General features: G+C 37.4%; 1 protein-coding gene across 4 annotated transcripts in view; it reads right to left on the reverse strand.

Annotated features, from left to right (window-relative positions):
- Nucleotides 1–14,988, reverse strand: part of CDK8 (cyclin-dependent kinase 8) — a 200,181-nt gene that overhangs the window by 70,190 nt on the left and 115,003 nt on the right. For all 4 annotated transcript variants that reach the window (XM_014539415.1, XM_005865906.2, XM_014539414.1 and 1 more), the window contains exons 4-5: nt 7,412–7,522; nt 1,884–2,024 (exon numbers count right to left, since the gene is read on the reverse strand). In XM_014539415.1, the coding sequence (XP_014394901.1) occupies nt 1,884–2,024; nt 7,412–7,522 (252 nt within the window). The remainder of the gene's footprint in view (nt 1–1,883; nt 2,025–7,411; nt 7,523–14,988) is intronic.

The following is a 14,988-nucleotide window of genomic DNA, read 5'->3' on the forward strand; positions in this document are numbered from 1 at the left end:
CCCCCCCCCGCCAGTGCACAAATTTTTGTGCACCGGGCCTCTAGTCTTATATAATAAAAGCCTAATATGCTAAGTGTCTGGTCGCCCATTCAACCAATCAAAGCATAATATGCTAATGATATGCTAAGGCCACTCAACCGCTCGCTATGATGTGCACTGACCACCAGGGGGCAGACAATTGACCGGTCGACCAGTCGCTATGATGTGCACTGATCACCAGGGGGCAGACGCTCTGACCAGTAGGTTAGCTTGCGGCTGGGGTCCAGCCAATTGGGACTGCGCGAGATGGGCTGGACATGCCTTGGGGCCCTCCCACGGTCCCTCCCTGCCTAGCCAACCTCCCGCATCCCTCCCCGGCCCCAATCGTGCACTGGTGGGGGTCCCTCGGCCTGGCCTGCACCCTCTTGCAATCCGGGACCCCTCGGGGGATGTTGGAGAGTCGGTTTCGGCCTGATCCCGCAGGCCAGGCCGAGGGACCCCACTGGTGCACAAATTCATGCACCAGGCCTCTAGTAGCTAATACTACTATAAGTAGTTCAAAGTACATTATACATGAACATAAAAACTTTAAGACTGGTTTAAAAATCAGTCTGTATTCATCTAATAAACATATTTTCATGATGAAAATATAATTTACAATAAAATGCAACACTATCTCTATGGGAGGAAAATGCCCTTTAGGCCACGATTTTATTCTTTTGAAGATCATAAGAAAGGTCAGTAGCTCAAAAGTAGTTATAGTTTTTCCCTATGCTGACTCCACCCCTTAAAAGCAGAAATTTTCAGCTTCATAAAGACGAAAAGAATTTCTCATTTTTGTTCTGTAAACCCACTATTTGTAAATAGATTATTCTAATTCTAATAAATATAAAGGTTCCATGAGGAAAAAGTTCTTTCAACCAAATTTCTGATGTGTTATCAATCTTAGTCTAAATGCTTTCTAGGTATGAGAACTGAAGATAAAATAACTACCATTAAATGTATTTTCAGATTTATTGAAGGTAGATGAAATATGATATTGCAACACCTGATTTGAAGGACAGAGGTTAGATGCATTAAATATAGAGCACAATGGTTCAGTGGGCCTCTGTGTGCAGATCAGCTGCACCTGTCTACATACGAGTAGAGATCAAATCATTTCCAGCACTGTGTTTATAATGGTTTGAAATGAAGGCACTGTTATAAACCTTACTTTAGTTGCTACCTTCACAAAGAACAAAAGTACAACAATGTAATTATGTAATAGAGAATTTGAGGTTTAAATAATTTAAATCTATTAAGATTTAATAAACAATTTCATGTTAGATGGTAAAAACAAAAAAAAGGGGCAAAAATTATTCTGCCACATAAAATAAAATCCAATTTCTGAAGTTTTTAAATTCTTAAAATTTAATGAACCTTAACATGGCAAGGCTTCTCAATGATGTACTCAATTTTATTTAATAAAGGCTTAGTGGCATAAGACTGCTACTAATATAGTGAATTAACATCTCCTCTTCTAACAGGTAACTTAGCAAGCAGTTGGCTCCAAGTTTTATTTTCAAGTTATTTAAAAATATGTAAATTTCTAGAGTTTGCCCAGCCTTTAATAATCAATGAAAACAAGTGACTTCTTTATTTACAGACTTAAGAAAAAACAAAAGCGTAGGAAAACAAATGTGTTCTCTTTCACCTCTTCAGTAGATGACAGCTAGCTATGTCAGAAAAGGACACATTATATAAAAAGCTCAATGAGAGGCTATGTTGAGACTGTAGCACTCCCACTCCCACTCCCCCTTATAAGGTTTACAGGCCTATATAGCACTGATATCTAGACACAACTAGAAAATAATCCAAATATAAATGCATCTTTCTTGCTTAAACATAACTACATATCAACTTACCAAATCTCTATGCAACACCCAGTTAGCATGCAGGTAGTGAATCCCATCTAGGATCTGATATAATAGTGACTTCACCATTCCCCGAGGTAACTGAACTGGCTTCTTATTTGCTTTAGAAGCTCTGTGAAACTTGATTATATGCTGGGGGGGAAAAAGAAAAACATCACCAGACACTTAAAAAAGAAAAGAGGGAACGATAATATTATATATAATATTTTCCTAACCGAAAAAGAAACACAGGAATTCCCAAATACATTGAAAAAATAATTTCACATTCTGCTGAATAACAAATCACTTATAAACTTCCTAATAACTGGAGCTAAATTTTCATTTCTAATCATAAGATAGTGTCTCACAAAATAAATTATTACAGTAGAGAAGAAATAATGTGATTTTATTTTACAGTATAATTAAAAATTACTTTTAGAGTATATTTAACCTTTTTTTATCTAATAGAAAAATTTCCAGAACAGAATCAATTTTTTTTTCTGTAGTGATTAAATGAAAAGAAAAACAGAACAAATTTCAAGAGATACTTTGGCATAGATGTGGTAGCTATTTATGATATATGGGTTATAAAGAAAGCAAATAGGGAAATCGTTCAATAAAATATATAGAAGCATGAAAAAATAACATATAAATTACCAGTTCACAGTGCAAATATTTAGAAATATGAAAAATTTCTATTAAAAAAAAAAGTCTTGTACCATCTGTCAAAGTTTTCTAGGTAAAGTGTTAGTGGACATCCAGGAAAACACAATACCACTTCATAAACAGAAAAATAATCACTTTATAAATAACTATCGCAACAGAAATAAGACCCAATATTTCAAAATCTCTTAACAGCTTTCTTCATTTTAATTAAAGCATTCTTAAACTGCAAGAAAGTCTAGAAGCCAGCTGCAGTCAGCTCTGTGGTGTGCATCACTGCACATATGCACAAGAGCAGATTCAAGCAGGACTTCTGAGTGGAAATTAAGCATGCGCTTGAAATTAGTAAACATAATTAAAACAAGAGTGAGATGTTTAATATTATAGGGTAACACTTTTTACTTCCTATTTTCTTATGATATAGGAATAACTAGTGATTAATGAGTGAAAGCATTTTACCTTCCAAAGAAAAAATAGACATCAAAGACTACCTAGAGGGAAGTATCAGTCAGCGCATATGTAGTATAATTAATCTATATTTTATTAGTAGCATTACATTATTTTAATTTTCTCCTCAATCATTTTTCTCAAGGCATTTAAGAGCAGGCAAACAAAATAATAATCTAGAATGTTTTGTCACCTAAAAAATGATGTGGCAATCAAGTCTGTTCAGTTTAGGAAGAGCTAGTGGCTCTCAGAGCTTAATAAAAATAAATTAAAATACATCATCTTTTAAAAAATGTAAAACCCGCCAGAATGAAAGGAACACATATGGAGGGGACGTAAGATAATCAATTAATGCTATATACATTTCTTCAGTTAATGCTTTCATTGGGGTATTACAAATCACTTTTTTACCAATATTTTATAATTACAAAAAAACAGTGTGAACATTTTTACCTTTTTTTTATTACAAGGCTATATAACAAATGTAAGGTATGCATATCATGAAATTTCACCAACACTTAAGTGATTTTATAAATCACTCTTTTAACAACTATTTTTTGGTAACCCTCTGCTGTCTTATTTCCAGCTCATTCATTAAAATATTTCAATTAAAAGAAGAAAAATAAAACAAATAAAGCAGTAGGTTTCAGTAAACTGAATTATCATTTTGTTTTCATTAAAATGAACATTAAAAGTACTTATCTGTCTTCAAAGAGTATTAATAAGAAGATGATAATGCCTATGTTAAATATCTATACACATTTGGCAACATTACATACAGTATAATTTGTGAAAATATGATTATTATACCTTCATGTAAAGTGAAATATTATGTACCAGCATGCTAGAAATCACACTGAATACCAACCATTATCTCCTATGCTCAACTATGTTTTACTACAAATCGTGTTTATAAACTAGCCTGTAAATCTATAATAATAAAAGTGTAATATGCAAAATTAGACTGGACATCCTTCCGGGACGAAGCTGGGGCTGCAGCCGCAGGATCGAGGCCACCACGGCTGCAAGGGAGGGATCCAGGCAGCCACAACTGCGAAGGCCTACTCTTGCACGAATTTCGTGCATCAGGCTACTAGTCTTCTCATAAATTGGAATTGTATTTGATTTTATGTTAGGCTTGAGGATATAGTGTTCAACTTGATGTTGACCACCTGATTTACCGAATTTGTATTAAAAGAATCCAAATTTGATTTGATTAGATTTCTTTTAAAAGAACAGAAGCTAACAATAAAAGAAAAAAATATTTACAATCAGCATGAACCTTGGACAACAGTTTCATAAAACAGAAAATTTCATGTATCTATTTTCTGTTTGAAATAATTATTTCCAGATAACTTATAAAAACAATTTGAATCATATCACATTTAGTATGGAAAATTAAAATCTACAAAGAATGAAACTATTTCTTAAAAATCTGAAAGCATATAGCCCTAGGTGGTTTGGCTCAGTGGATAGAGCATCATCAGCCTGCGGAATGAAGGGCCCTGGGTTCAATTCCGATCAAGGGCATATGCCTGGGTTGCAGGCTCTAACCCCAGTGTGAGGCATGTAGGAGGCAGCCAATCAATGATTCTCTCTCATCACTAATGTTTCTATCTCGCTCTTCCTCTCTGGAATCAATGAAAAAAAAAAATCTGAAAGCATATAAAACCCAGATAAGTTTCAATTTCTGAAACCTGTTAAAGTTACAATTGTGTAAATAAGGCTAATTCTGAAAATTAGCAAAAGAATTTGAAACTATTTTACTATTTTGGAAGTTGAATTCACTTTAAATAGTTCTCATGGAATTTGTGCTTGTTTTACTTCAAAATTTTGTATTTACAAGTATAATTTACTAGAGGCCTGGTACACGAATTCATGCCGTAGTGGGGTCCCTCAGCCTGGCCTGTGTGATCAGGCTGAAACCGGCTCTCTGACATCCCCCGAGGGGTTCCAGATTGTGAGAGGGTGCAGGCCAGGCCAAGGGACCCCACCAGGCATGACTGGGGCCAGGGAGGGACGTGGGAAGTTGGCCAGGTGGGGAAGGACCGTGGGAGGGCTCCAGGGCATGTCCAGCCCATCTCACTCAGTCCTGATCAGCCAGACCCCAGCAGCAAGCTAACCTACTGGTCGGAGCGTCTGCCCCCTGGTTGTCAGCGCACATCATAGCGACTGGTCAACCGTCTGCCCCCTGGTGGTCAGTGCATGTCATAGCTAGCAGTTGAGCAGCCTTTGCCATATCATTAGCATATTATGCTTTGACTGGTTGAACGGACGACCAGACGACTGGATACTTAGCATATTAGGCTTTTATTATATAGGATAGCTAAATGAAAAATGTTAATTATTTTGAAGATTTCTGAAAGTAAGCCATGATATTATAATCCTTTATATATCAATATATATACAGGATGTGGCAAAGTAGGTTTACAGTTATGAATATGAAAAACACATTGTATTCTTGTATTATTATTGAAACAGATGTTATTCTGGTATTATTACTCATTAATCATTGTATTATTTTCCATGCAAACAACTGTAAATCTAATTTTCTCATATTCTGTATCTTCTTTTTTTATCTCAATAAATGCACAGCTATAATAAATTTTGCAAATATATACCAGTATGCAAAACACAATGAAGTGTTTAAAGACCTTTAAATATCAGAAAAAAATATAATTCACAGTAGTGAAGCAATTGTTAATGAATTAATGTAATATGTATGGGGCTTTGTTTACTTGTTTTTAAAATTGTAATCAGTCCCCCCTTTTTCTCCCATTCCTCCCCCCCCAGATCCCACCCCTCCCCAAGTCTTCACCACTCTGTTGTCTGTGTCCATGGGTAATGCAAGTATGCATATAGGTTCTTTGATTAATCTCTTCCCATCCTCCCCTTCCCCTTTCCCCCTTCCCTCTGAGATTTGTCAGTCTGTTCCATGTTTCCATACTCCGGAATCTATTTTATTCACCAGTTTATTTTGTTATTAGATTCCTTGTTCATTTATTTTTAGATTCAATTGCTGATATGTATTTATTGCCATTTTATTGTTCATATTTTTAATCTTTTTTTCTTCTTCTTTACACATAACTGATCAGGATATAAGTTTTGTGATTATGTTTCAAAATTATTTTGGCTATTCTGTTATACATTTTAATTATATACATATCAGAAAGTCTTATCTCCAATATGGTATTTTCTTTTATATTTTAATTTATCTTTATTGTTGAAAGTATTACAGATGTCCCCCTTTTTCCCTCAATGGCCCCCTCCACCCTGTTTCTGCCCCCTCCCCAGGCCTTCACCCCATTATTGTCTGTGTCCATGGGTTATTTATATATGCATATAAGTTTAGATTTTTTTAAAAATGTAACTATTATATTTAACAAAGGAGTCAATCTATTTTTAGATACTCAAGATTTTTATCAATAACAATTTAAAAAACAATCCTTTCAGTAAATACAAAATACTGAGGCAGTTGTTTGTATTTCGACTGGACAAAGTATATTTAAATTCTTCGTTTATAATAATTTTTTATCAATATAGCATAATATTTTTCATTATATAAGCTAAACTGATGAAGTTCAATTACTTGACTTCAAGAATCTTCAAATAATTGAGTCTAGATATCTAAAATGTTCTCATTATAGGTAAGACAAACACTAAATAACTAAAAGCCACAATATAATCTACTTCCATTCTGACCTAATTTTGTAGTAGAGCTCTCTGCCACAAAAAATTCTTCCTATAGGAGAATATGTCCAATTCTACTAAGTACAATTTTGAATTTCTGATGATGAAAATACATTAGAATACTGAGTATCAATTGTGAATGATATCCAAATTATGATTAATAGTAGTTTCCTACATTTGTATCATATACTTAGTTTATAAAGCTTTTCGAATGCAAAATTATGCTTCAGAAAAGTCCTGTAAAAAAAGGCAAGAAAAGTATTACACTTTACAGATGGGAGAAACTACAGCTTTACAACCATTAAGAAACTTGCCTAATGGCATATGACAACAGAACCACTAGATCTGTCTAGTCTTCCAAATATAACGTATTTGTCTCCCTACATGAGGAGACCACCTTCTCATATTCCTTCACACTACAGAATAAAAAAGGAAATATACTGCTTTTAAATTTTATAACAAAAGTTTATACAGATAATATTTTTAATTTTTATAAAAAACATATAGCTAGGCAACAATATTGAATAGCTGTTTATTCTCTTCAGATTCTATTTTTTTCTGTAATATGTTACAAAGGTCAAACTAGAAAAATCAAAATGTGATACAAAGCAAAATACTCTAGACTTGGCACTATATAAACCACATTTTATAAAGTTACTTTTATTTTGAAATGTTTTTAGTCACTCTTATTACCCCTGATTGAAACTAGTGACCCTATGTCTACTAGCAATTCTCCTTACCCAGAGGTCATGTTCAGCGTAGTCAAACAGAAGCCATACTTTCCTGTCTGCATGAGATAGAAACACCTTTTGAAGAGAGATGACATTTGGATGCTTAAGCTCTCGAAGTAACTGCAAAACAAAGGAAATCCATTTAAAAATCTTTGCCATAAAAATGTTTGAAAAACCCCACACAATTTGTAACTCCAAGGCAATACAAACCCAATCCTAAAACTCTAATTAGAGTTTTCAATCCTAAAACTCTAATAAGTCCCCACACAATTTTGACATGTCAATATCAGGTGCTTCAGTAACAAATGAGAAAAAAATCTTTGGGGAAAAGATATTATCAGAATAAATCTATCTTGTTATTTAGTTCAGCAGTTGCCAACCTTTCGGACCTCACGGACCACCAATGATCTGGGGACCGCCGGTTGGCAACTGATGGTTTAGCTGATTTTTAAAAAAATCTTTATTGTTGAGAGTATTACAGATGTTCCCCCCTTTCCCCTTCATTGCTCCCCTTCACCCAAATCCCACCCAACCCCAGACCTTCACCACCCTGTTGTCTATGTCCATGGGTAATGCATTTATGCATATAAATTCTCTGGTTAATCTCTTCCTGCCCTCCCCTCCCCCCTTCCCTCTGAGATTCGTCAGTTTGTTCCAAGTTTCCATGCCTCTGGTTCTATTTTTTCAAGTTTATTTTGTTCATTAGAATCCTTGTTTGTTTATTTTTATTTTTAGATTCAATTGCTGATAGATATGTATTTATTGCTATTTTATTGTTCATGTTTTTAATCTTTTTTTTCTTCTTCTTTTTCTTCTTCTTAAAGAAGACCCTTTCACATTTCATGTAATACTGGTTCGGCGGTGATGAACTCCATTAGCTTCTTCTTTTCTGTGAAGCTCTTTATCTGACCTTCAATTCTAAATGATAGCTTTGCTGGGTAGAGTAATCTCAGATGCAAGTCCTTGCTTTTCATCACTTTGAATATTTCTTGCCAATCCCTTCTGGCTGGCAAAGGTTCTGTTGAGAAATTAGCTGACACTGTATGGGTGCTCCCTTGTAGGTAATTAACTGCTTTTCTCTTGCTGCTTTTAAGATTATCTCTTTGTTTAAAACATTTTGCAGTTTAATTATTATGTGTCTTGGTGTGGGCCTCTTTGGGTTCCTCTAATTTGGGACTCTCTGTGCTTCCTGGACTTGTATGTCTATTTCTTTGACCAGGTAGGAGAAGTTTTCTGTCATTATTCTTCAAATAGGTTTTCAATATCTTGCTGTCTATTCTCCTTCTGGCACCCCCATGATGCGAATGTTGGTACACTTGAAATTGTCCCAAAGGCTCCTTACACTATCTTCTTATTTTTGAAATCTTTTTTCTTTTTGCTCTTCTGATTGGGTGTTTTTTACTTCCACATATTCCAAATCACAGATTTGTTTCTTGGCATCCTCTACTCTACTGTTGATTCCCTTAAAGTTATTTTTTGTATGTTTGTTTATGCTGCTTCTGAGCAAGGTAGCAGATGGAGCTGGAACAAGACAGGCAGTTAAGAATATGCTGGCAATAGAGAAGGCTGGGCAAGGCTGCACCCAAGAGCCCCCCCCTAGAAATGATCCCTTAACGCAGGGGTGGTGAATGTATGGCCTGTGGACTGGATAAGGCCGGCAAAATCATTTGGTCTGGCCCTGTCAAAGGCACTAGGGGTGAGTTAATTAAATGTTTGACCACATATAAAAGGCTAATCTTTCAAATATATTTTTATTGATTTAGAGATAAGGGGAGAGGGAAAGAGAGAAATATCAATGATGAGAGAGAATCACTGATTGGCTGCACTCCCCCTACTAGGGATTGAGCTGCAACCTGGGCACATGCACTCACTGGTAATCAAACCATGACCTGCTGGTTCATAGGTCGACATTCAACCATTAAGCCATGCTGGCGAGGGAGCAAGCTAATTTTTTAAAATATATTTTTACTGATTTCAGAGAGGAAGGGAGAGGGAGAGATAGAAACATCAATGATGAGAGAATCATTGATCGGCTGCCTCCTGCATGGCTCCACACTGGAGTCTGCAACCGGGCATGTGCTCTGACTGGGAATCAAACCGTGACCTCCTGATTCATAAGTCGATGCTCAACCACTGAGCCATGCTGGTCCAGCAGCAGGTAAATTATTAAGTTGATCATAAAATTATCTTCATTTCAGTTAGTGTATCCTTCATTTCTGACTGATCCTTTTTCATGTCTTTTATGTTCTCACTAAGTTCCTTGAAGATCTCATTAAGTTCCTTGAGCATCCTTTTAACCATTGTTTGGAACTCTGTAGTTTGCTTACTTCCATTTCATTTAGTTCTTTTTCTGCAGATTTCTTATTCTTTCATTTGTGACATGTTTCTTTGTCTCTGCATTTTGGCTGCTTCCCTGTATTTGTTTCTATGTATTCAGTAGAGCTGCTATGTCTCCTGGAATTGGTAGAATGGCCTTGTGTACTAGGTGTCTTGTAGGGCCCAGTGACTCAGCCTCCCTGGTAACCTCAGCTGGGCACTGTAGGTGTGACCCTATGTGGGCTGTGTGCACTGTCCTGTTATACTTGAGCCTTGATTGCTGATCTCGTCACTATGAGGGACGGACCCCAAGGCAAACTGGCTATGTGAACCAGCTGTGACTACAGAGGAAGAGATGCTATGCAGGAGACACCCCTAGGGAGTAGGACTTTTTGGTGCTCACTGAGTCAGCCCCTTGAGTGTATTGCTCGTGGATGTGGTAGGGCTGTAATCTGGCATAGTCTGAAGCTGAGCACCAGGTGCACTGGCTCAGGAGCCTCCTGGGAGGTTCAAAATCAGCTACTGCCTGTGCCCTGCCTGAGGCCACCTGGCATAAGCTACAGAGTGATCTGCAAATAACTGCTACTTGTGTTGGGCTTGGAGGTGCCCAGGAGAGGCCAAGCTGTGCGGCCAGTTGCTAGTGTCAGGCCTAGGGCCACTTATCGACAGGTATGGGGTACGCTGAGGCCAGCTCCTGGTTATTTGAGAGATTTTAGGAAAGTCTGAAGCCTGAACTAGGATAGGCCATTCATATGGAAGAGCCACTGCAAAGAACTTCAGTGGAGCTGCAAATTGGGTGTGGCAGGGTCTCAGGAAATCACTAGGGTGAGATGAGCAGTGTGGGCCAGGTTGATGGAAACTCAGATATGGCGACTGCCTGCTGGCACTGCGTTAGGGAGGTCTCAGCAAAGGAACAATTACTTCTGCCAGCACTTCTGTCTGGGAGAAAGCTGCCCCCAGTTCTTGCCCTGATGACAGACAATTGAGTTCCTCTCTGCATTGCCCTGGATCCTTTCAGGCTGCTGCCCCAGCACTGGAGCTCAGAGAGAGTGAGTCCGAGTAAGTCTGTGAAGCAGCCCTTTAATAGGAAATGCCTGGGACTCTAGCAACCCTCTGTGTCACTCAGCCACAATCCCCGCTGGATTTTACAGCCTGAAGTTATGGGTACTTCTCTTCCCGGCACTGGAACCCTGGGCTGAGGCTTCTGATGTGGCGTTGGGACCCCTTACTCCTCATGGGTACCCCCACAGCCTACATATCCCTCCTAAACAAACACTACAGGTGGGTGTCGAACCAACCCGTTATGTGCCTCTGCCACTCTTACTAGTCTCGATGTGGCTTCCTCTTTAATTCTCTAGTTGTAGGACTTCTGTTCTGTCAGATTTCAAGCGGTTCTGAATGAAGGCTGTTCTGTAGTTTAGTTGTAATTTTGAGGTGGTTGTGGGAAGAGGTGAGTACTGTGTTTACCTATGCCACCATGTTGACCCTCCTCCTTAGTCGGTTTTTAACTTTGTTTTATTTTAATGTTTTACTGTAATAAAGTTTTATAACAAAATTTATCATTTTAACAATTTTAAATGTACAATTCATTAGTAATAAATTCATTCTCAATGTTATGCAACCATCCCCACTCTCCATTTTAGAAATTTTTCATTATCCTAAACAGAAACTTGGTACCCATTAAACAAGAAATCCCCATTTCCCTGTGCCTCTCAGCCATTGGTAACCTCTATTCTACTTTCTGTTTCCATAAACTTGCCTATTCTAGGTACCTCATGTAAGTAGAATTATACAATATCTGTCCTTTATGTGCCTGGTTTATTTCACTTAGCATAGTATCTTTAAGGTTTACCCATGTTGTGGCATGTGTCAGAATTTCATTCCTTTTTATGGCTGAATACATTCCTATGTAGCTTTACACCACATTTTGTTTATCTATTCATCTGCTGATGAACATGAGTTGTTTCCATGTTTTTGGCTACTCTGAATACATTGGTATACAGGTACCTGAGTCCGCTACTTTGAATGCTTTAGGTATATGCCTAGACGTGAAATGGCTGGATCATATGATAATTCCATGTTTAATTTTTTGAGAAACCATCACACTGGTTTTACAGCAGCTATGCCAGTTTACAATCCCATCAGCAATGCATGAGGGTTTCAACTTCTCCACATCTTCAGCACACTTAACTTTTTTTAAACAGCTGAATCCTAATTGGTATGAAGTAGTGTCTCATTGTGATTTTGATTTGCATTTCCCTAATGGCTAAGGATGTTGAGCATCATTTCATGTGCTTATTGGTCATTTGTATATTTTCTTTGGAGAAATGTGTATTCATGTCCTTTGCTCATGTCTGAGTTGGGTTTTTTGTTGTAGTTGTTGAGATACAATTTTTATGTAATTTAGACATTAATCCCTTAGCAGATACATGATTTAGAAATATTTTCTCCCATTCTGCTAGTTGTCTATGTTTTGACACCACAAAACAATTGAACTTAAAAGAAATATTTAGGTTGCAATTCTTTTAAAAACGAACTAATTAAAACATTAGAAAACACAATATTCATTAACACCAAATATCAAATGAGAATTAATATCTGTAACTTTGTGACATATAGTACCTTTTTTAGGCATTTAAATTATGTAGTGAAGTTGATTAAAATTTTGTAAACTTTTTCATAAAATAATACATAATTTATACAGAGAAAAGCATCCAAGTAGTACACATTTTCATGGGTTTAGCCTTTCTCACCTCCTACAAGAATATTCTTCCATTTAAAGTCTTTTATCTCCTTATTTTATCCTATTTAATAACCAAAGTGGCCCTAATTTTCCATCAGTTAAAAAGCACTCCCATCCCATCAGGCAAAAACACGAATAATATCAATAATGTCAAGAAAAATCTTCTAATGAAGCCTGATATCTTTTTTAAAAGTTAACTTACACAGTGCCTTCCAAATGTGTTCCAAATACATGACAGGCATGTGAGAATATCAAGGTCTTAGAACTTACAACTTCAGTACCTTTTATAAGAACACTGACACCAAAACAAGAATCAATATAAATGGAATGTTAAAATATCAGGGGCTCTAAAATAAATTCAGAATGAATCAATTATACATTATGTCACATTATTCTCTAAAAAGTGATAATTATTTTATTCAGGAGCAAGATTAAATTCAAGTTATATATTTCTGCTTTTAGAATATATTTTCAAACTTATGAGACTTTAGAGATTATGTACAAATGCTCAGACCTAAAGGCCAGTACCTAAAAGGGACCATATCCTAATTAACAAACAAGGTAAAGAATCTGATAGGGAGCCCCATGTTCAGGGTCGCCCAGGATCACCCAGCTGGCTGAAAGAGCTAAACCTGGTGCTAAATTCATCTCAGTTCTGGGTCAGTGTTTTCTCCATTACCTCACACTTCTTGGCTAGGCAGCTATTTCAAGTCCTTTCTGGAAACTGGCAGAGTGGAAATTAACACAAACAAAGTCCAAAGCTCTAGCAAAAGTTCTCTCCAATTATTAGAAACCTACCTATAAAGTTATACTTAGATACTGCCTCAATTTCACCTCCAAGATAAGGTTTAGTTCCTGTATTTTAAAAAAACTTAAAAACAGCAACCAGGGGAGAAGAAAAGGGCGGAGGTATAGACGAACATGTCCCATGCCTTGTCCCAGAGTAGATAGGGTGAGAAGCTGAAACGGTTAACATACAGCCCGAATAAGCAGAAGATATTCAGCTGGGAGACAGTTTGCAGCCGGGAAAGGCAAAGGACTCCTGGAGAAAGGGGACAGTTGGAGACTGCGGCTAAAATCTCTCCCGGAGAGCCGGCTCAGCTGCGGAGACCGCGCTATCTTGAGTGGCTGTTATTGGAAGCGTATACATCCAGAGACCCTGCATCCACGGCATCCAGAGATTGGCTACTAACCCGGAAACACCGGATCTCAAGCAGCGTGACTACTTGGACTCAGAGAAGCCCTGCTTCTCCTCACGGAAAGGTCAGATTTTGCCTGATAAAGGTGTGGTTTGCAATTCAGGTTGGAGAGAGGAAAGTGCGCGGGGAAATCTGCGCCCCACAAAGTCCACGGCCGTTGGGGCCAACATGATCCGCGAGTGTGGAAGGGTTCCCGCAGGGCTGCTGGCAGAAGGGAACACTAAAAATAAGCCCATAGCTGGACTGGATGCAAAAAGGCAGCCTCGGATTTTGCCAGTGTGCAGGCTGCTTAGTGCCAGGGGAGAGAGGATGCGCGGAAGAGACTGCACACAGAGCTGGAAGGTGGAGGGTTGCGAATTTGCGCAACTTCTCAGGCTCTTGTTTTTTCTCTTCCCCTTAAATCTTTGCGTTTGATTATTAAATCCAATACATAGGATTGCCCAATTGGGGTCACTCACAGAGACTGCAGGGGAAAGTTGTTTTTGTGGAACCTGTGAAACAGAGCAGGGAGTAATGATTAAAGAACCAGCTCTGGACAGTCGACTCTCCCAAACCAGTTTTAAGTGCATAGGGAAAATAAACCCTAACTACTGGATAGAGAGGACTTATAGCCTCGGCGGTCAATCCAGAAACACTGCCACCCAGGGGCTGAACCACGAACTGACTCTTCTGTAAACACAAATAAAGGCAGTCTGGAAAACAAATACTGCCTGCTTTAAAATCAGGACTGTGGTTTACAACACGGAGGAACAGTGTATCACAGGGAACTTCAACACTTTCCTGAATACCTGGCAGGACTAAGACGTGCCAAACAGAAGAGTAGAGGAACTGAAGGACCTTCAATACTGCACATTTTTATTTATTTTTTATTCTTTTTTTAATTAAGAAACTAATTTTTTTTCTTTTTTCATCACCTGATTTTACCTTTTTAATTACTACATTTTTATTTTTATCCAGTATTATTACTACTACCATTTTACCATTTTTTCAAGTATCATTTTATTTTCTCTTTTATTTTGGGATTAGTATTCTACATTCTATTTTCATCGTTCCTTTAGCATCATTTCTCTCTACCTCAACTTTACCTTTATGCCAAAACTCTCTTCCTCACTTTTCCCCTTTTGTTGTCCTGTTTCTCTTACTCTATTCCTGCTTTAGATTTTTCCTATTCCTTCTTTTTACCCCCTGTCAAAATGTCACCCTACTTATATATCTAATTTCCAATCCACTGCTCTAAATCCATATACACCTCTCTCTTATCTTTCTTCACTATCCAAATGTTTTTTGTCTTTCTGTCATTTTGTTGTTGTTTGCTTGATTGTTGAGTA

The sequence above is a fragment of the Myotis brandtii genome, unplaced genomic scaffold (genome assembly GCF_000412655.1).
Source record: "Myotis brandtii unplaced genomic scaffold, ASM41265v1 scaffold216, whole genome shotgun sequence".
Classification (NCBI taxonomy): Eukaryota; Metazoa; Chordata; class Mammalia; order Chiroptera; family Vespertilionidae; genus Myotis; species Myotis brandtii.